The 21,104-nt window shown below is 41.7% G+C and overlaps 1 protein-coding gene across 2 annotated transcripts in view; it reads left to right on the top strand.

The window, feature by feature from the left end:
- The window catches only part of RECQL4 (RecQ like helicase 4), a 913,040-nt gene that overhangs the window by 713,086 nt on the left and 178,850 nt on the right, over nucleotides 1–21,104 (top strand). For both annotated transcript variants that reach the window (XM_044068076.1, XM_044068075.1), the window contains exon 22: nucleotides 12,963–13,149. In XM_044068076.1, the coding sequence (XP_043924011.1) occupies nucleotides 12,963–13,149 (187 nt within the window). The remainder of the gene's footprint in view (nucleotides 1–12,962; nucleotides 13,150–21,104) is intronic.

Consider the following 21,104-nt stretch of genomic DNA (forward strand, 5'->3'; position numbering starts at 1 on the left):
GTGCGTGTGTATGCCTACTTTAAATGACTGAAAACTCATTTCAGAGAATTTCATTTGACCAAGATCAAATTACCTAATTTTCAAAATACTGAAAACTAAACTCCTTTCACTGAATTTTAAGCCATAGACATGATATGGGTTTCCCCTTCACCTGTGACTTGCTTGTCATAAAAAGAATTACTGTAACTGAAGTGCTGCCTGTCAGAATACCAATAGTCATGTAGAAAGTAGTGTTGTAGTGTTTCTAAATGTGGATATGTCTTTTTACATTTTTATGTGAAGTATCTAAAGTAATATGGCAAATATTTTGTGCGTTCCCAGCAGTAGTGGCATCGTGTAGAGTACTGTAAGGCAAGTAAAAGGTATATGCCCTTTTCCCCATTGTAGTGTGATACTGCTGTTAGTATATATAGTTAGGTGGAGTGTGGGGGGGGTGTAACCCCCCCCCGCCTAGTTTTGTTTTATATTGTCCGCTTTCTGTTAAGAGGGAGTAAGTAGTTTTTCTGAAAGAGTTAGTCATTGGTGTTGTAAGTGTGCATGTCTATGGTTTAAAATTTAGCATTTTGAAATTTAGTGTTGTAAGCTTTCAGTAAAATGAGATTCAGTAAAATGAGTTTTTACTATTTTTGAGAATTAGGTAATTTGGTGTTGGTCTTTGCTCGAGCAGTTGTCAGATGGTCATTGCAAGTTGTCTTAATTTTTTTAGAGTCAAAAGTTAGTGTGTATTTCTTTACTTGATTACTGTGTCATTGGGATTTTTCTAGGTACATTTCTATGGTGCGAGTCTGCTCTTAGTATATTATCAGTGCCAGTATTTGTATAGTAATTGGTGCCGTTTTCCATAAGTGTTTCCATTGAGATTCAAGAAAATGCAGCAAATGTAGACGTAAGATCCCCTCCCAGGATATAGACACAACCTATGTATCATGTGCTTGGTGTTGGAGTGTCTTAGGGATAATTTTGGCCTATGCAAAAAATTCAGTTATATGATCTGGCAGAAAAAATAATTTTGAAATGTCTCTCGCTATCTGTAAAGAAGCAGTAGCAAGACAAGAAAGAACGAAGAAATAAGAGGCAAATTGAAAAGTCCTTATGTCTAGGGATTCTGACCAACTCACTTTTTATAAAGTACAAATGATTAGTCCAGATAAACTCACATTAGCTAGCAGATCTAGGAGACTCTCTTGATGCCCTCCCCATGGTTGGAATAAAGAAGCAAGTCGCAGCACTCATTTTTACAGAGCTCATGGATTTGCACAAGTAGGAGAAAAAATGTCAAGTACATTTTGGTATCTGAGAACCTTTTGAATAAGCTTTTTGTGCCCAAGGAATAAAAATCTGCCAAGTGGTGAACTGCAGACTATATAAAATGTTTAATAAAAGTTATCTTAGATCGTCTTTGAGCACAGGCAAACTATGTCTGTTGTGTAAAGAATGCAGCATTGTAGAGTGGGGCCCTGGGATAACATTTTTTACTGTACTGCAAATTACAGAAATTGTACTAAACACAATCCTCAAGTGACTACAACATCTGTACCTCGTTGCTGTGGGGTATTCAGAGTGAGGGAGAATGCCCCCTGATCTTGGAGCATGATTCTGTGATGCACCACAAGCTTTGTAAAAATGAACACCCTAACTTGTTTCCACTCTAAGCTATTTCTCTGTATGCATATACATGTCCTCCCTGTTGTCGCGTGCGTTTCCTCCGGGTGCTCCGGTTTCCTCCCACATCCCAAAGAATTGCTGTAGGTGGATTGGACACTCTAAATTGGCCCTAGGTGTGTGTGTGCCTTCTGTGGAAGGTTGGGTGCCAGGCTGGCAATTCGACACCATAAAACTCCACTGCCAATCATGAGCGGACAGGTGATCCAATGTGGCGACCCCTAACTCCAGAAAAAAAAAAAAAAACGGCCTCCGGGTGAGCAGCCTGCCAACCAGAAACGGCCCGAACTCAGAATAATGTAAAACAAAAAAGAATTTATTCCAATGACCCCCTCGTGGGTCCCTCTTAACCATGTCAATAATACCAAAAAGAAATTTATTAAAATTGTGGCAAACCAAAGAATGCTTATACAAAGCATTATTCAAATTATGACGTTTAACAGCATACACATGCTCATAAATATGCCTATGTAACGTACTCTCCATCTTACTTATAGAAAAGTAGTTACACCCCTGGCAAATGGCAGTGTATACCTAACCTGAACTCCCACATTCTCCTACCCTAAGTTCAGTATTTTAGAAGGGGATTACCAACCACAACCTCATGCCTTGATAAAATAAAAGCACAACATTTACACATACCACATTTAGGGGTACCTCTGTGGTCTCTTCATCCAGTTAAAGGGTGTTCCAGCAAATATTTCAGTTTTTAAAAACAAAACAAAGTTTGTCCCCTAAAGTACGAATTAATTTTGAATTGGTTTGGAATAAAACCCAGTTCTTACTAAGAATATTTTAACATCTTTGCTGAAACTTCCATATTGTAAAACCATAGAATGTGCAAAATAGCTGTCAGGGTAATCGTGGAGACTAAACTGACAAAAGTGCAGCTGAATGAAACTTCACTCTATCAAAGCTCACTTCTACTAACACAGATCACTGCTTTCAGACTGGTATTGCAAAACAGGTGCAGTGTTTGTCTTTATTTGTTTAAACTATCCAGTTCAGTTTAGCCTCACCCACACACACTTTTTTCGTCACCAGGTATGAAACTGATGCAGTACAGGGATTTGAGAAATATCACCAGTGGCAACCACCTACCATTATTAGAACATATTCTCCCATAATGTAGTGTAGGAGTAGATCTAAATTCACTAATGCTGGTCTATAAGTAGGCCATTGCTGGGATGTTAGAGTTTTGTCTTTGTTAGATCCCAGGACTATGCATTGCATGAAGGGATGGGGATGACCCTCTTTTACAGTAAGTTAGACACATGTTGAATTGCTGATGGAGGACTAAACTTATTAAGCACACACTTGCTTTGAATAGTCACTTAAACAAGCTGAGATCTCAAGGCAAATTTTTTTCTTTGTCATGGGCAAGTTCAACAGCATCATGTCATTCACCTACACTCTTTTGGGTGGTTGACAGCAGTCCAGTCTAACTTTACCACTTTGTCTTTTTTCCTTGAAAAAGTAACCAGTTAAGCTTATTGTTTCCCATGTGGTCTCCAGTATAGATTACAGACTTTTGTTGTCTGACTTCTGTTGTGAGAGCTAGAATGAAACCATAAAGTTAGTTTCAACTTACGTGTTACTATCTGTGGACTGGATCCAGTCTCTAGCAGGCTTATTATGTCTTGGCTAGTATGCTAGTTGTTTTCTAAACTGCAGGAGTGTTTTCAGCTACCTTAAACAGAGCTATGAATACTGTTATCTTAAAGAAGTCATGTTTAGATGTCTGCTCCTTTGAGTCAAAGGCTAAAGCCCTAACTGTGACCCAAGCAAACCTTGATCAATTTGTGACCATGGTACTGGAGAAGCTGACAAGAGAAGGGTAGGAGTGAATAGCCAACAGTGGTCTGCCTGTCCTGAGGGGAAAGAAGTGGCTTAACCTGCTTTATTGACAGCATGTATTGATGAGAGAGGTGCACAACATGCATTATTTGGAGAAGGAATGTGCTTTTAGCTCTGCAAACCTCAACTATGCCATAGCGTTCATTAAGTTTGTAAGAATGCTCATGCTCATAGGGAAAGGCATAGTAAGCACTTTGCAAGTGAAGATGTTAACCTCCATTAGGTGAGTTAGTTGCACATAGCAGAAAATCCCTTGGAGTACATTTGTGGTGGAACCTAGGGTATCAGCTGTCACGGGGACAGAAAAAGGACATTAAGAAAACAAAAAATCTTTACAGTCTGGCAAACCACCACTCAGTCTGTAACTTTTCCTTCCTCTGCAAGGTTATCAAGAAAGTTGATTTTGCAAGGTGGTGATGTTATTGAACTTTTAATGGTCTCTGATCTTTGATCTAGTTTCATATCCAAGCATATCCCTGAGACTGCTGTTAATAGTAACTTAACTCTTTTCTGGTCTTTCTTGATCTGTCAGCAGCGCCTTATACAATGGATAAAGATATTAATCTTCAGCATCCATGTGGTTTCTCTGGACTCCCATCCACCATCCCTAGTTGGTGCATTTCTCACCCGTCAGCACATACTCAGTGTTGTTTTGGGTATTTCCTTGGAATTGTAAGGTACTGTAGAGCTCATTCCTTCCTCCCTTTCTGTCTGTTTTATAGATGCTGCCACTAAAAGTTTATTACTAGGAAAGGTATACAGTATCATTGTTAATGATGAGGATGTTCTGTTAAATCTCTTCTTTTCATAGTAGTAGGTGTCCAGATTTTCTACCTTTGATGACAGTTCCGCCCTGCATTAGATGGCTTTTAATTGATTGAAGATAAACCTTTAACTGACCAAGGCTTTACCAGTGCTTATGGCAGGCCCCCACATTTACCTTACTTACTCCTGAAATCTTCTGTGAGGATGCTTAACTGGAGTTTGTGTCTTCAGTACAGAGTCTTGAAATTATTCTTGATAACATGCTGACATTTAGGGATCACATTTCAGTGATTGTAAAAGGCTTCATATTTTCTTCTTAGGAACGCATCTTAGAGAGAACTTGTTCCTCAGAAAATCTTGGTAGTGTTATTCATGTAGCCTTATTTGCTATAGTGCTGTCTACCTGGGGCTTACCGACTCTGATTTTGATGGTCTGCAGTGGATCTGGAACTCTGTAGCAAAGATACTTGTCATTTCTTCCCACTTGGAGCATATCTCCATTCTCTAAAAGGACTCACTGGTTCCTCATTGCAACTTGGTCACACCTTTTAAGTTGTGTCTTCTCTACCACGTCTTACACAGCCAGAAACCTGCATACTTGAAGGGGCTGTAAGGGTGCATTGCATGCAGTGCATCAACGGACATTCTTCTCGTAAGGGCTACAGTTAGTTCCCAAAGGGCATATTTAGAATTTTAGGAGGCATTCTGTCTCCTTTCACATCCCATCCCTGTGAAATGAGTACCTTGCTTGATTTGGCTAACTGACTCCAAAGCCTCTTTTGGTGTGTCCCTTAAGTACTTCTTTAGAATGGTATATTTTTAGCCATTGCAGAAAAAAAATTCAACCTAGAAAAATATTTTTTTGGTGAATTTTTACAGTCGACATTTTATGCTATAAATTTAAACATTCTCATTTAGCCAGCTTTTTTGTGAACTTACCTGATAACCTTTTATGGTTAATAGCCTTCTTCCCTTTGTGTTTCTTACTAGTTAGCATGTTCCTTTGAGCTGACATTCTTTCATCTGCCGTTACTTTTTTCGTGTGTACCATTTATTGTTTTAATAACTGCGGTGGTGGTGGTGCTGCGGTAGCGTTGTCGCCTCACAGTAAGACGTTGTTCTGTTCGATTCTCAGCTAGAGCGTCTTCTCTGTGGAGACATGCATGAATGGATGTACCTTCGTTGAAGGTTGTGCGTCAGGGCTGGCAACTCGGCATGTAAAAATCTACTGCCAATCATTAGCGGACCGGAGTTCCGCTGTGGTGACCCCTAACTGGGAAAAGCCGAAGGACACAACAACCATTTATTGTTTTACTTTAGCTCAGTTATTGTTTATTTGTAAAGTGGTTGGGCTTAGGCAGTTAAATCATTAAACCTTTAACCTGTTTCAGAAACATATATGGCTTGGTTCTTATTTATTCCACCATCAGGTTGAATGCTTTAGCCATTTCTGCACATCACTAACATTGGAGGGCAGCACTTGCTCGTCAAGCAGGTCCTTAAAGCAGTTCTGCATTTCTGCCTGGCTTTGAAGATCCCCTCTTCTTCTTGAGGACTGCACCTTATGATTAACAGACTTTCCTTTCCTGTGTTTGAAGCCACTTGTTTTGCAACCTTGAAGTTTGTTGCTTGGAAAATGCCTTTTTGATGGCCATGACTTCTGCTCAAAGAATCTCAAAGCTTCAGGCCTTTATCTCTAGGGAGCTGCGCCTGGACTTACTCAACCCATTTTTCCTCCCAACTGTGGTGTAGAAGTTTGTAAAGTCACTGTCCCCTTATGGCAAGTTTTGAACAAGCTTTGCATTAGTGTGATGCATTCACAACTGAAGGAAATTAGAACCAATGGAGCAAAAGGTGTACATTTTGTGCAGTCTGTTGTTTTCATGGTGGAAATCTTAGAGACTTTGCTGTGTAGAATATTAATGACTCTGGACCCTGCAGAAAATAATATGCTACATTTCTGTCTGGAAAGCCTGGATGAATCAATTGTAAATGTGAGAGTTAGCCTGGCTACCATGCAGGCTGAAATGCTGTGTGCCTAGCTTTTAATCATGGAAGAACTTCAACATGAGAATTTATTTGCTTATATATGTATATTGGTTGTTTACTAAACAGTCGGTAAGTAAAGCCTGTTGTTACTTCAAGAGGATGATAAATCAGTGCATCTCATAACTGCCATGAGATACAGGATGCTTATCTGAATGTGATCCATTTTCATGGCCCTCCATTTTGCCATTTTTAGTTAGGTCTATGCATTAATCCACTGACTTCCTCATGATGTTCATTATGTTTCACTGTTGCAGTCATTGCACTTGAATTATCCTGCTGGCAGGCTACCCGCAGTCGACGTGAATTCCAAAGTCCTGGTCCGGCGTCGGTTGCTGTTGCCTCTTCGTTGACGTCAGTGCGCCCGAGGTATATAAGATGCCGCTGACGCCATTTTCTCCAGTCTTTCTTGCCGCGCGGTGCCCAAAGCAAAAGCAGTTTGCAAGTGCCGGTCGGCCGACTCCTGAGATTTTTGAGATTGAATTTCAGATGTCTTCAATAAAGCTAAGTACCCCATTGGGGAAACATTTTTCTTGCTCCAGACCGATGTCAGAAAAAGTTGACAATTGTATTTCTTGTGGGAAGCAAATACCTCATGAGGATTTTCATTCTTACTGTATTCCTTGCCTAGGCCCTGACCACGACATTGCTAGTTGTCGGTTTTGTGCTAGATTTAACCAACGCACTATTAAGCGTCGGTACGATTTTGCATTTCATTACTTTGGCCAAAGGTTTAACTATATAATGCCGTCGGAACAGCCGACGACCGGAGTCCATAAAAAGCACAAGGAAAAAGAAAAGGACAGGCATCCGAGGTCCAAAACCGACGACGAAGCCTCCTCTAGGCCAGTCGCCGGTTCTCAGTGAGGCGCTTTCGCAGCCCATGACACCCACTACCTCAGAGCCACAGGCCGCCTCCGACTCCCACGTGGAGACAACTAGGCCTCTGGATACTCAAGGTATTGGGCCTTCGGAAACTAATCCCTCAGATGGGTCTGGAGCTGCTGAGCAGGCATCTGCTTCTGAGGGTGTTTTCAGACCTACACAGCTTTATATCAAGCCAACCTCAGCATCCAAGACAAAGGCAAAGACTAAAACAGCTTTAAAGACAAAGAAACAAGTACAGCATTCTCCTGGACAGACTTCCATGCCTAAGAAACAGATGCTCAAAATGGCCGAAGACCTAATTACTTTGATAAGGGGTTCCCATTCCCCTCCTGATAAAAGGCCTAGGCAAGACACTGAATATGATTCCTCTGATCAGGTTTCCATTTCATCTGACTCCTCTTCTGAACAGGGATTCTCTCTTCATCCCTATGAGGACTCTGATGCTGAAGAATGTATTCCTTCAGCCTCTCCTCCTGAGGATTATTCCTTTTGGGAAACCCTGCATACCATGAGGGAGCATTTTCACTGGGAGAGCCAAGATTACTCAGAATCTAAGAAAAGGCTCAGAGATTTTCTTTTATTGCCTCAACACAGACCTCTTGCTATTCCACCTGTACTAGACATTGTTGATGATGTATTTTCAGAGTCCAGTCTGTCTCCTGACTCTTTACCCCCTGCACCAGTTAAGCCAGATAGGTACTAGAGGGTTCCAGATTCACATAAATTTCTATATAAAAACCCTGCTGCTGACCCAGAAACTATATATCAGGGTCCCAAAGGGGTCAAGGCTTCCACTGCAAAAAAAAAACTGGCCCCTCTGATAGGGATTCTAGAGCACTGGACAGATGGGGGAAAAAAGTTTACACCTCTGCTACTTTGGCTGTAAGGGCTTTAAGTTGCCAGTTTCATATGCTTAAATATCAGCAATACCTAATGTCTCTGCTAAAACAGAAAATGCTGACAAACTCTGAATGTCCTGTAAACAAGGAAATGCAGGATTTATTGCATGCAGCTGAACAAGTGGGAAAACATATTTTGCAATGTGCTTTTGATTCACTAGAGGCCTCTTGCAGGGCAGCTGTTACAGGCTCTGTCATTCGAAGGCATGCTTAGTTAAAGGAACAGAATCTGCCTGATCATGTTAAAGCAAAATTATTGGATGCTCCTTTACAGCATGATACTTTGTTTGGTGTTAAGGAAAATGGAGGATAAAGCGAAATCTATGCAGACAGTAAAGGATTTCTTACAGGTTCAGCCTCCCAAATTTAGCAGGAACTGGCCTTCTAAGAATTGGTCCTTTCCAGTGTCAGACAGCCCACAAAGAGGCAGATACAGATGCCCTAGAGGCAGATCTCAGCCCCAAGGCTCATACAGGCCTAAACAATGGGGTGCTTTTACCTCCAAAAGCAGAGAAGACAAATCACAGCCATATAGGAAACAGTCCCAATGACTTCCCACTGCCAATGCCGAGAAGACAAATCACAGCCATATAGGAAACAGTCCCAATGACTTCCCACTGCCAATGCCAAGCACTTATCTTTTGGCAGCACCCTTAGGGGGAAACCTAGCATTTTTTTCACAAAATTGGCACATGATCACCCAGGACAAATGGGTGCTGAATATTGTTTCTCAGGGCTACAGGTTCCATTTTCACACCCTGCCAAAGGCAAAAGGTATGCCAGACCTGCCACACAATCAATGGGCAGAGGCACAAAAACAAATTTCTTCTCTCATGGACATGAGGGCTGTTCAGCGAGTACCACAGCAAGAGCAAGGACAAGGATTTTACTCCAGGCTTTTCTTGGTACCCAGAAAGGACAAAGCATGGAGACCAATACTGGACCTGTCTATTCTAAATACTTTTCTGGACGTTCCAAAATTCAAAATGTTGACACTGCAGCAACTTCCGCCCATGCTGGGCAAGAAGGCTTGGCTCATAACTTTGGACCTCAAAGAGGCATACCTGCATGTCCCAATCAGACAATCTTGCAGAAGATACCTCAGATTCATAGCTGGCTCAATGCACTACCAATTCTCTGCACTGCCCTTTGGCTTATCTACTGCGCCCAGGGTCTTCACAAAATGCCTGGCACCAGTAATTGCATTTTGCAGACAAAGAGGAATTCAAATTTATCCCTACTTGGACAACTGCTTTATTCAAGCAGAGAGCAAGGACATTCTACTAAAGCATCTGGCGTTTGTAAAAAGATTACTAATTTGCCTGGGGTACACAGTAAACGAAAAGAAATCAAAACTAGTACCCTCTAAAGAGATAATATTCCTGGGTGCAAGGTTAAATACAACTGCCCAGATGGCTTATCTCACGCCAGACAACAAAGGCAACTGACTTATTACTTCGAAAAGATGGCAACAAAAACCCAGTTACCTGCAAGAAAAATTCTGCAGGCTTTGGGCTTCATGGCATCCTGCATTCTGCTAATTCCATATGCAAGACTGCATATAAGGAAGCTACAATGCTATCTAAAAAGTGTTTGGACTCAACATTGCCACAGCCTGGAAGCATTAATTACCCTCATTCCCTGCCTGCAGCAGGAGTTTCAATGGTGGGCACTGGCCTGTCACCACAACAAGGGACAGCCATTCACTTTACCCACAGCCAGGCAGACACTAACAACAGATGCATCGGATTACGCCTGGGGGGCACACATGGCAGGAAAATGTGTTCAGGGCACGTGGCCCGCAAGCCAAATGCATCTTCATATCAATCAAAAAGCTATGATAGCTGTGCAGAATGCCCTGACAGCCTTCAAGGATCTACTCCATCCAGGACAACTGTTGCTAAAGACTGACAATACTACAGTCATGTGGTACATAAACAAGCAAAGGGGCACACATTCCTACCCCCTCTGCAGGCAAGCCATGACTTTGTGGAACACAGCATTGACTTATCAAGTGCATCTGCCAGCACAATTCCTGCCAGGAAAGACAAATACTCTGGCAGATGAACTAATCAGAAACCTCATGGACCCTCCCGAGTGGAAATTAGATCCACAAGTCTTCAGCGTGATAACAAGGAAATGGGGATGCCCAGACATAGATCTATTTGCCTCCCCTCACAACTGCCAACTACAGAGATTCTGCACAGGGACTTATCACAAACAAGCTTGGAGGGTGGATGCTCCATCATTCAGCTGGAAAAACCTTACAGTATATGCCTTTCCTCCACTGCCTCTCCTCCCCAAGGTACTCCTAAAGGTCAGACAAGAGAAGCCAAAAATGATACTGATTGCCGCAGACTGGCCACACCAGCACTGGTACCCAATCCTAAAGAGCTTGTCTCAAGGCCCAGCTTGGACTTTACCTCAAATTCCTCATCATCTGACCCAACAAAACAATCAGATCCTGCACAGCCAACTCAGAACATTAAATCTGGCTGCATGGCGAATAATATAACCACTCAGAACACACCTCTCTCTAAAGCAGTTATGGATGTTATTTTGGAAGTCAGGAAGCCCAGCACCAGAAAATCTTATGCAGAAAAATGGAAGAGATTCTGTGCTTGGAACCAGGCACAAGGAATTGACCCGCTTGTTCCAAATATTCCTCAGATTTTACAATACCTAACTGAGATGCTGGACAAAGGCCTATCCTTCTCATCAATTAAGATCCATGCCTCTGCCATTTCAGCTCATTACAATACGGAACCACCTATTTTTTCACATCCACTGCTAAGGCAGTACCTCAGAGGGGCCAAAAACATAAGACCCCCAAGGAGAGCACCGATACCTACATGGGACCTCAATTTTGTCTTGGAAAAGCTCACATTGCCTCCTTTTGAGCCAGCCAATACAGCCGAGATAAAATTCTTATCATGGAAAACAGCTCTGCTCCTAGCAATAACTTCAGCAAGAAGAGTCTCAGAGTTATAGACATTAATGGCTGTGGAACCTTTTATCATTTTCCATCCGGACAGGGCTTCTCTAAGGACAAACCCAACATTTATGCCAAAGGTAGTATCCAGTGGGGCTCTTAATCAAACCATTCATTTTGCCTACTTTTTATCCAAATCCCCAGAATAAAGGGGAGAGACTTCTGCATTCTTTGGACATACACAGACAGCTACGCTTCTACTTGGACAAAACTAAAGCTTTCAGAAAGACTGAGCAACTTTTAGTGGCATATGCTGCAGGATCACAGGGAAAGGCTATCTCAAAGCAGACTACTTCAAAATGGATAGGACACTGCATTCGTTTCTGCTATGCACAACATGGCAAATCAGTGCCTAAGGCCATTAGGCCACATTCGACCAGGGCAGCAGCCACCTCAGCAGCCTTCCTCAGAGGAGTACCAAGCAAGGATATTTTGGAGGCTGCAACTTGGACTTCAGTGCACACTTTTACCAAGCACTACCACTTACCTCTTTACTCTAAATCCAGAGCAGGCTTTGCCACTGCAGTTCTGCAGGGCCTCATAGCCACTCCTAATTCTATTTAGACCCAGCCACCCAACCTCAGCTTTGGGATTCAACCCAAGTGTAATGACTGCAACAGTGAAACACGATGAACATAGTACAGTTGTGTACCTACCATAAATGTAGATGTTCGAGTGTATTCACTGTTGCAGTCCAGGTTACCCACTCACCATCCCCCTTTCTTTGCTGGGACTTATCTGTACTTCTCTATTCTATACAACCTATGTGGTGTATTTGCTTGTAGATGAAGGTTTTGTTTATTTTAGTGCATGCTTTTTATAAGCAATGTTTTTAGCCTACCCTTTTGGGGGCACCTGACATCTGGGGCAAGAAAAACTGAAGAAAATGGCGTCGGCTGCATCTTATATACCCCTGGCGCACTGACGTCAGGGAAGGGGCGACAGCAACTGATGCCGGACCAAGACTTTGGAATTCAGGCTGACTGCGGGGTAGCCTGCCAGCAGGATAACCCAAGTGTAATGACTGCAACAGTGAATACACTCAAACATCTACATTTATGGTAGGTACACAACTGTACTTTCTACCCCCAGCCACTGACCACCTTAGATTCTGCTTACGAGTCTTTATCCCATATGTTTCAGCAGCACAAGGAGATGCGTAGTACCAGCAGTTTTTCAACGCTGGTAAATTGGTATTCATGACTTGTCAAACTGTCATTATGAGCAGTCCTTATGTGAGTAGTTTTTGATAGAGAATGCAGTGACATCTGACACTGTAACAAGGAGGTTCGCGTTGTTTTTAGTTCTTCATATGACTGAAGAAGGCATCTACACTTGTTACTTGGTGCAGCCACCGCATTCCACACCTAGATGAGAAGGGTAGTCATGAAATACTTGGCCCTGTGCCTCTCATATTTCCTCCAAACATACAGATGGGGAAATAATCAATGTAGGCAGCAGACTGCCAGCTCTTTGACAGTATTGACATGTGAATAGCAAATTAATACCATGGCAAGAAAACCTGCACATCATAAGAGGCAGTAAAGAAGAAAGAAAGAAAGAAAAAGGAAATGGATTTGTTGAGTTGCGTGGAAATTTGATTCACAATTGTTTATTCGTACTGATGCTTTCAGTCCCATGCTTTTCCTGATGCCTCACAAGACTCTAAGCAGGGTGGTTTTTCCTAATTTGCTTTCAGGGTTTTATACCTCAGAAACAGCTGATTTCATAATTTGTGTTTTACTGTGGATGGGGAATATTAAGTTGATGTTCATTTGCGTTTTTTATTGGCTGTATATGGCATGCTGTTTAAGCGTTTGTGCTACATTTCTTCCTTTTGTTATCTTTTCCAGGTTTTAAGGGCACTGGAAAGAGTGGAGTATTGGTTGAGTTTAGCAACCTGTCCTTTTATTTCCGTTCTTACCGGGATCTGACACTTGAGGAGCTAGATTCGGTGTGCGAGTACCTACACCAACGAGTGATGAAGCAAGAGAAAACAGGCCTTTTCCAACTTCAGGCATGTTTCAGAGCCTTCCGAAGGTGGGTACTAAGCAGTGATGAATGCTGTTTTTGCACAGTGTCAATTTCTGAATGAATGAGATTTGCGTCCTCATGCTTAGCACATGAGGGAAGATATGCTATTTAATGCTTTAAGTGGTAAAATACGAGCTGTTCAGCTTGAGGACCCTAAACCTTGCAGGTGATCAGGTGATGTACTAAAAGCACATAGCTTGTACTTGTTAAATAATAAGTCAGGCTTTTTAGATGCCTAGTAAAATCTGTCACCATAGTAGCTCCTTGAAATTAGAGAGCAGTGCGAACATGTTTAACAGGGAGCTACTGTGAAAAAGTTTATTTATTTATTTTTTACTGAAATAAAGGATGTGTCTGGGTGGTAGAGTTGCTTTGAAAATTTCTCGTGAAGACAGAAGGAAGGAAGAAAGCATATAAAGAATTATGATGGGATTTCCAATTATAAAAAATCTTTTTTGAGTTAAGGGTGTAAGGAAATTCATCTTGAGAGCAGAACTCAAGAGGTGAATCTTGGCATCCATGACAAGAGCACAGTTTATGACTGGTAACCTAATCATAATTCTTTGTAGTGCTTGGAGCATTATCTGTTCCACATACTACTAGTTACAGAAAAAAATATACGAGTGCAAAGTGTTTTACCAGCTTTCAAAGCCTTTGAAAGTATGTAAAATACTTTAGCATTGTCAGAGAGACAGCAGACAGTGTGGCAGAGTGAAGTTCTGACAGCTTTACCTTCTGCCTCTGTTCTTGTATGAGACCCAGTCTTACAGCACTTAGAGATGCCTAAACTTTTGTTAAGCATCCTAAGTGCTGTTACAAGTGGGTCCCACATTATTGAAGCACTTAAGAAGTTTGAGTTTCCACATATCAGAGTATAATCTCAGCACTCCATGCGCTATAGAAAGTCTTTATCTTGCCCTTCATTAGTTATGCACTTGCAGGAAAGTATGCCACTGTGACTTCTTAAAATTTTATGTATACAGTGTCACATTTCTATAATGTGTATGCGGTAGTTTGTAGCTTGCAGTGCTGCATGCAGTTACAGGAGTGTACTACTTCAGATGTTGTGAATTACATGGCTGCTTATTGTTTTGCATGTGCAAAGGCAGCTTTAAGATAATGAGCTGCGTTGCAGTCCATTACATCCACTGACACTTTACAGCCATGTAGAAGTCACAAGATGGAATAATGTATTTGTAAGAACTTCCTTTATATGCAGTTACATTAAACTTTCACATGAACACACACACACACATATATATATATATATATATATATATATATATATATATATATATATATATATATACACACACACACACGCCAGGCATTGGATGCCCCAAAGATGTTCCTCACATTTTTATGTACCCTTAAAATTTCACTTACAGATTTTGAAAATCATTACCTCTACATCCAAGCATTTCTCCTGGGAATTTTTTCTATAATGTATTATATTTATTGACCTACTTATTTATTTTGCATTGTAAATTACCACTAATGTTTGATCAAATCATTAAATCCTAAGTGCTGCTGTGGAAGATCGGTTTACATGTATAGGCATTCCAGTATGCAAATGCAGGATGCAGTACCATTTATGATATGTTAGAACTTGCTCTCCAAGTATTTTCGGTTTCTAATACTTTGAGGGGAATGCACCCCATTCCTAAGTCAAAGTATGATTAAAGTTTATGAAATTAGTTATTGTTTAAATATTTGTTAGTGAACTGTGCTCTTCACAGCACCCACAATGTGCCCAGAATTGGCTACTTCTGTAATTCATATGGAGTTGCATGTATCGGTAGCATATCTAAATGCGGCTGCAAATTCTTTTTATAATACCCATTGCTTCTACTATTCTTGAAACTGTCTGGGTATCCTTCCACACTGCCTTTATTTCTGCTTGCAAATCCTGGAATTTTATGACTTTGTCTCTGTATGTAAGACACTATAATCACTGGGTGTGGCTATTTCAATCAGTGCTACTTTTGTCGTCTTTTCATTTACTGCTACATCTGTTTTTTCCCGTGAGAGAGCTTAAATTTGGATGAATACTTTTCATATAACATCCTCCTCACAATTTCCTGAGCTGTGGCGGAGGAGCAAAACCCTCAGAGAGGAATTCTATTCTAACAGTGACCTCATTGCGATGCTTACAGTTGACGCTTCATTTCTGGGCTGGGGTGCACTTAACAGAATGGCACAGCATTAGAGAATAGTGCCTTTCAGAATCCAGACTCTGTCTTTCTGTTGAAAAGAAAGGCTGTGATTGCCATCGTTAATATATATTCCTCAAGAACATTAGTCTGTCTTTCGGTACCTTCCAGAGCACTTCCAAATAAATAAGTACCTATTTTGGGGAACCTTTTTCTGTATTATTTTCACTGTCGCATTAAACTGTATTTGTATATTTAGGACATGTTTTCGTTCATATTTTATCAGTTGCTGTTCCCTTGAGTCCATAATATCCTGAGAAAAACTGGCAAACAGATATCTTTGCAGAAGAAAAGTCAACCAGAAGACTGTTATCTGTGGTGTCTCTTTAGTTTGGGAGAGAACCACCAATTATTTTCCTGTAACAGTTGTGTGACTTTAATAAAATGTTCTGTATTATGCTCACCTCTGTGCCTATGCAAGCCTAGCCATAACAATTCCCTGGCTATTTCTTCCCACAATATTTACTTCCCTGGACCCCTGTCTAGCAGGGCGACTGACGTGATCCCTGGGGTAAATTTCCTATCTACCATCCAGTCATCAAGGTTCCTTTTGAAGAGGGCCAAGGAGGCGCTCTGCTTGACATGTATGGGCAGTCTATTCCAGAGTATGGGGAGTCTCTGGGTCAGGAACCTATCCCTCCAGCATGTTTTGTTCATTGTGATGACAAGGTTTAGGTCCCTGGAGTGTGTGGCTCTAATGGATTGGGATTTCTTTAAGTGTAGCATGTCCAACAGCTCTGGGTTTGACATGGTCTTGTATGTTAAGCAGAGATCGCCTCTGAGTAGAAGATATGTGACAGAGTATAGCTGGGGTTTTTTTTAGTCGGTCAGCATAGGACATCTGCTTTAGGCCTGTGATTCTTTTAGTGAGGTGTTTCTGCTGCCTTTCCAGTTGTTGTAGATGTTTTGTGAGGTACATACCAAATGGGCCGTTGTACTCTATGATGGCTCTAATGAGGGATGAGTACAGTGGGACAATGACCTCCTTTTTTCTGGATGAAAAGCCCTTAGTGATGAGGTGTGCCACATAGAAGGATTTCCTGACTGTTGTGGAGATGTGGTTATCGAAGGTGAGACCACTGTCCACCTGTGTTCCCAAGTCTCTTATCACACTTTCGGTGTTTGGTGTACTGCCACCTATGTAGTAATTCATGGGTACTTGGTTTTTCCCAAAGGGGTAATTATACACTTCTTGCCACTGAGCTTGAGCCCATGGCTCTGGCACCAAGCATCTGTTTCTGTAAGGCCCTTTTGTAGAATATCCATATCATTTGGAGATTCAGTAATGGCTCCCAGTTTGCAGTCGTCTGCGAACTTTGTTAGCCAGAGTCCCTAAGTGTTCACCTGTACATCAGAGAAGTAGATGCCAAACAAGAGGGGTCCCAGGACTGAACCTGAGGTACTCCACTTGTCTGGAGCTGGATTTGGCTACTTTTATAGTGTGGGTTCTGTCAGTAAGTCAGTTGGCAACCCATCAAGTGATGTAGGGATTTATGCCCAGCTTAGTAAGTTTATCTATGATTCCAGAGTGGGGGATGGTGTTGAATGCCTTGGCGAGGTCCAGATAGGCTGTGTGGACCACCTTACCCTCGTCCATGGCTCTGGAGACTGATTCAAAGAAGTCAAACAGGTTCAGGAGACACGATCGGCCCTTCATGAAACCAAACTGGGTGGGGTCCAGTGTTTGAAGGTTGCCAATGTCTTTGTTTATAAGTTCCATGATAATACATTCCATGGCCTTGCAGATCAGGCTCGTCAGACTAATGGGACGGTAGGTCCCAGGATCCAAGGTGGTTCCCCCTTGTGGAGTGGGATAATTGAAGCTGTGCGCCACTCAGTGGGCGCAAAGCCTGAGGTGAGGCTATGGTTAAACGTGACACTTAGGTGAGGTGAAAGTTCATTTTGTAGTTCATGTAGTACACAGCCTGGGATGTCATCTGTTCCCATGGATGCTGTATTCTTAGCTTTGGAGAGTGCGGTTTTTACCTGTGTGGCCATGATTACCAGAATTTGGCAATCTTTCGGTATTGAGATGGGCCCTTTAGGGGGTGAGATGGGGGTGAAGGTGGCACTGAATCGATCTGCCAGGATATTGGCAGTGTCCTTGGGATCAGTATATTTAATGCCATTTTGTTGTAGCTCAGAGCAAATCTGAACATTGCCATTTAAATTGTTGACATATCTGTAGAATGCCTTGTGGTTGCCTTTAGAATCTTTAGCAATTTTATTTTCGTAACTAGCTTTTGAAGATTTTATGAGGGATCTCAGCTTCTTACTGAGGCTGGTAAGGGAGTTTTTTGCATCCTGGGATTTTCCTATTTTCTGCAACAGTTTCTTCCTTCTGTTGTATAGTTTGTGTATGACAGCGGACCTTTTGGAGGCGAGCATCTTGGTTCTATTTGGGATGGCACGATTCATGCACCAGTGAATGTTGCTAATACAGTGCTTTAGTGCAGGATTCGGCAGTCGAACTTTCAATTCCTGTCTGCATGGGTGTCATGAAGTTTGTGACATCTGACTTGAGTAGCATGAAGTTAATCCCTGCCTATTCAAAGGAGAGTATCCCCTATAAAGGAAAAAAAAGACTCAATGATATAACTTCATTATATGTGTGATTTAATAATCAGAAGCGCAGTCACTAAGTACTGAACTTAGAGTAAAACAGTGATGGTCAAAATTCAGTTTTCACTGTCAATATTTTAGCAGGAGAGCTTCAACCCTTTCAGTGCCCAGCATGAAGGGATGTACCTTGTATACCCCTGCTACTCAAATATGCTAACTCTGACATCATCATCATTTCACATTGCAGTATTTCATAGAATTCACTTTTCTCAATCTCAGTTTTTAAACACGCATTAAAGAAATCTCATTTTGTAACTGCACCTTAAAATGTTGATCCCCATTTATTTGCAGTTAAGCCCGACACCTGGAAAAAAGGCTTAAGATGTAGTAGTCAGAAGATTTATTAGTCAAAGAACCAGTAGGCCGGGATTAAGAGGCCATTGCAACTCCACTGGTCCTGCCAAGGCCTGAGGGACGTCAGTATAGGTGAGGCCTTGGCTTGTCCACCTTCTTTCCCTTGACCTTTGTCTACTGTGTCCCCATCTGTGCTGACTTTATCAGTGACTGACCATGGAAGCTCATCTTTGGTAAATGACCAGGCCTTTAGTGAACTGAATGAGACATTCAGACTGGATTCCGTTTAACAGGTGCCTGTGCCAGATATCCAACTTTTGCAGATTTTTGATTTGCCATCAGATGGGTTTTCCCCAATGATTTCCCATATATTTTTCTGCAGGAAGCTCCTAATGGACCACTGTTAAGCTTTTCGGATTCACCATTTTAGTTACAGGAAGGGGCACCTTCAGTTTTTCTTGCGGGCTGATTCATAAGGGCTAGGTGCTTATCCTGTCTGTCATTCCTAGCCTTTGCAACTTTTTATTTTTGCAGAATTGCTAAAGAAAACATGACTTTTTGGCACAGAATTACTCCTTGTCAACCTTCAACATCCAGGACAGACTCCTCCATTAAAGAGGAAGTAGTCTTTGTCTCTCTCTCTCTCTACCTCCTGAATCCTTGGATTTGGAGTTTACAAGGAGGATCGGTTTAACTTACTAAAGGTCTTCTCCCCTGTAGGTTGTGACACAGATGACAAAAGAAGCCATGTCATTGCTTGATTTCTCCTTTTTGGGTGGTACTGGTCCTGATGAGGGATGATTTTATGTGGGGTTCTAAAGGGTTGCCTGAGTCTCTCTCATAAGTTTTGGGGAATGGAGGACTGAAACCTAGAACAGTATTTCTAGTATTCCAGGCTTTGAAGATACACTTGCATCACCTTCTTTAAGTTTTTTTTTAAAGTCTGGCTGTCAGCCCACAGAAAGATTTAATTCTGCAGGGTCTTGGAATCTTGTAAATGTCTTTGCAAGGACCCTGTAACAGATCTGTTTTCCATGTCCATAAATGCTTTGAGTTTCCAGGCTGGCTAAAGTACTAGGTAGATTTGGCAAAAAGGTGTATGCCTCTTCAGCATTGACCTTTAGAGCTTTTAGTTGTTAGAGCCACATTAAGTATCAAGAGGACAGCCTGTAAAGTTATGGGATATGAAGCCACAAAGAAAAAAAATACTAGTGTTATCCAAGCAACATTTAAGGTGGGAAAGGATGCAGTGAAGTGTGGGTGTGATAAAATCGACAGCTGCAGAAACAGTGTAGCGACATGTGCAGTTATACACAGGCTGAGAATCATGGCTCTACCTGTTACTGTTAGGGAGCTGTTGGATGCCCTCTGGGTAAGAATTTACTTTTGGTGTCCCTTTTCAAGAAATATTTAAGAAATTGGAAGAGTAATATGTTAAGACGTTGTTTCCTTTACATGTGCTTAGGTACAAAGAACAACTGTTCTACTAAACCACTGGCTGTTTTGTAGAAAGGATTCTAAAGCTGGACATTTCAGAGCAGTACTTATGAAGGGCAGAGGCCCGAAAGCGCTCATCACTTGTATGTCTATTTTTAATAAACAGAAGGAGTTGGTATTCGAGCAGTGTCCAGTCTTATTGGTTTTTGGTTATGAAACAAAGCAGGTCTGGGGAAGTGGCACAGGCAAAACTAGGCAGCAAGGGTGTGTGCGCATGCATGTGTGTGTGCATTCGAGGGCAGAATTCTCTTCCTGCTAAAGAGTCGCAGGTAGTTTTTACTGTTTTCAAAACCTACCTCTTCCTCTCCTCTTCCCTTTCCTTGTCTTTCCCATACCATCCCACATCCTGGATAAGAGGTTTTCCAACTTCAAAACATGTTGATTCAGAATCACATCAGAAATGGATAAACAAAACAAGACTATATATGTAGGCTACAAAATTGAATTTACAGCCTTTCCTTCCCCGCCTGGGAAAGCTTCCCATTGCCCAGATTAGAAGGAAGTAACATAGCCAGTCTTTGTTCATCTCGTGCAGTATGAGGCCAAAGAGAGGATCCTCCTGGAACAAGGAAAGGGGTTCTACTTCATGCTGTTTCTGGGAGGCCCATTCTGCAGTGTTTTAAGAGTAATCTGGTTCATAGTATAAAAACACTGCATCCACTGTTTGTGACACTGGATATCTTAATGATCCTATGTATGAATGTTTTTACTTGCACATACCCCATCCACAAGCACCAGACAATATCTGAGTTTAGGGGCATAAAAATCAAATATTTCCACTTTACTTCCTTATCCTTTGTTCTACCTACAGTGCACAGAGTCTTTACCAAGTGTTTTGAATCAGAATGTGCTCATTTCAATGTTCAGAGATTCATATAAGTTTATACGTGATTACTAGGCTAATGGCACAAGAGCATTTACAAGCTTAGCCAATAATACTCAGGATATGACAATATTATATCTCAATTCCCGATACATGAGATGGGATAGTATCAGGTCTTTGGGTGTTGGAGCCTGGAGTCATTTTACAGACTACCTCTGTTCATAGGGGACATGGGCAGTACCTCTGGAGTGAATTTGACGTTCCCCATCCATTTATCCAGATTCTTTTCGAAGAGAGTGAGGGACAGGCTTTGTTTTATGAGGATGGGAAGTCTATTCCATAGACAAGGTAGCCTTTGGGTACAAATCTGTCTGTCCAGCAAGTTGTGCTAGAGTCAGACATAAGGTTCAAGTCCATGGATTGCGTAAACCTTGTATAATTTTTCATGCAACTATATAACATTTTCATCGGGGCTGGATCAGAGAATGCCTTGTAGGTCAGGCACAAGTCCC

Source organism: Protopterus annectens, chromosome 4.part0 (assembly GCF_019279795.1).
Source record: "Protopterus annectens isolate FY-2018-M chromosome 4.part0, PAN1.0, whole genome shotgun sequence".
NCBI classification, from domain to species: Eukaryota; Metazoa; Chordata; order Ceratodontiformes; family Protopteridae; genus Protopterus; species Protopterus annectens.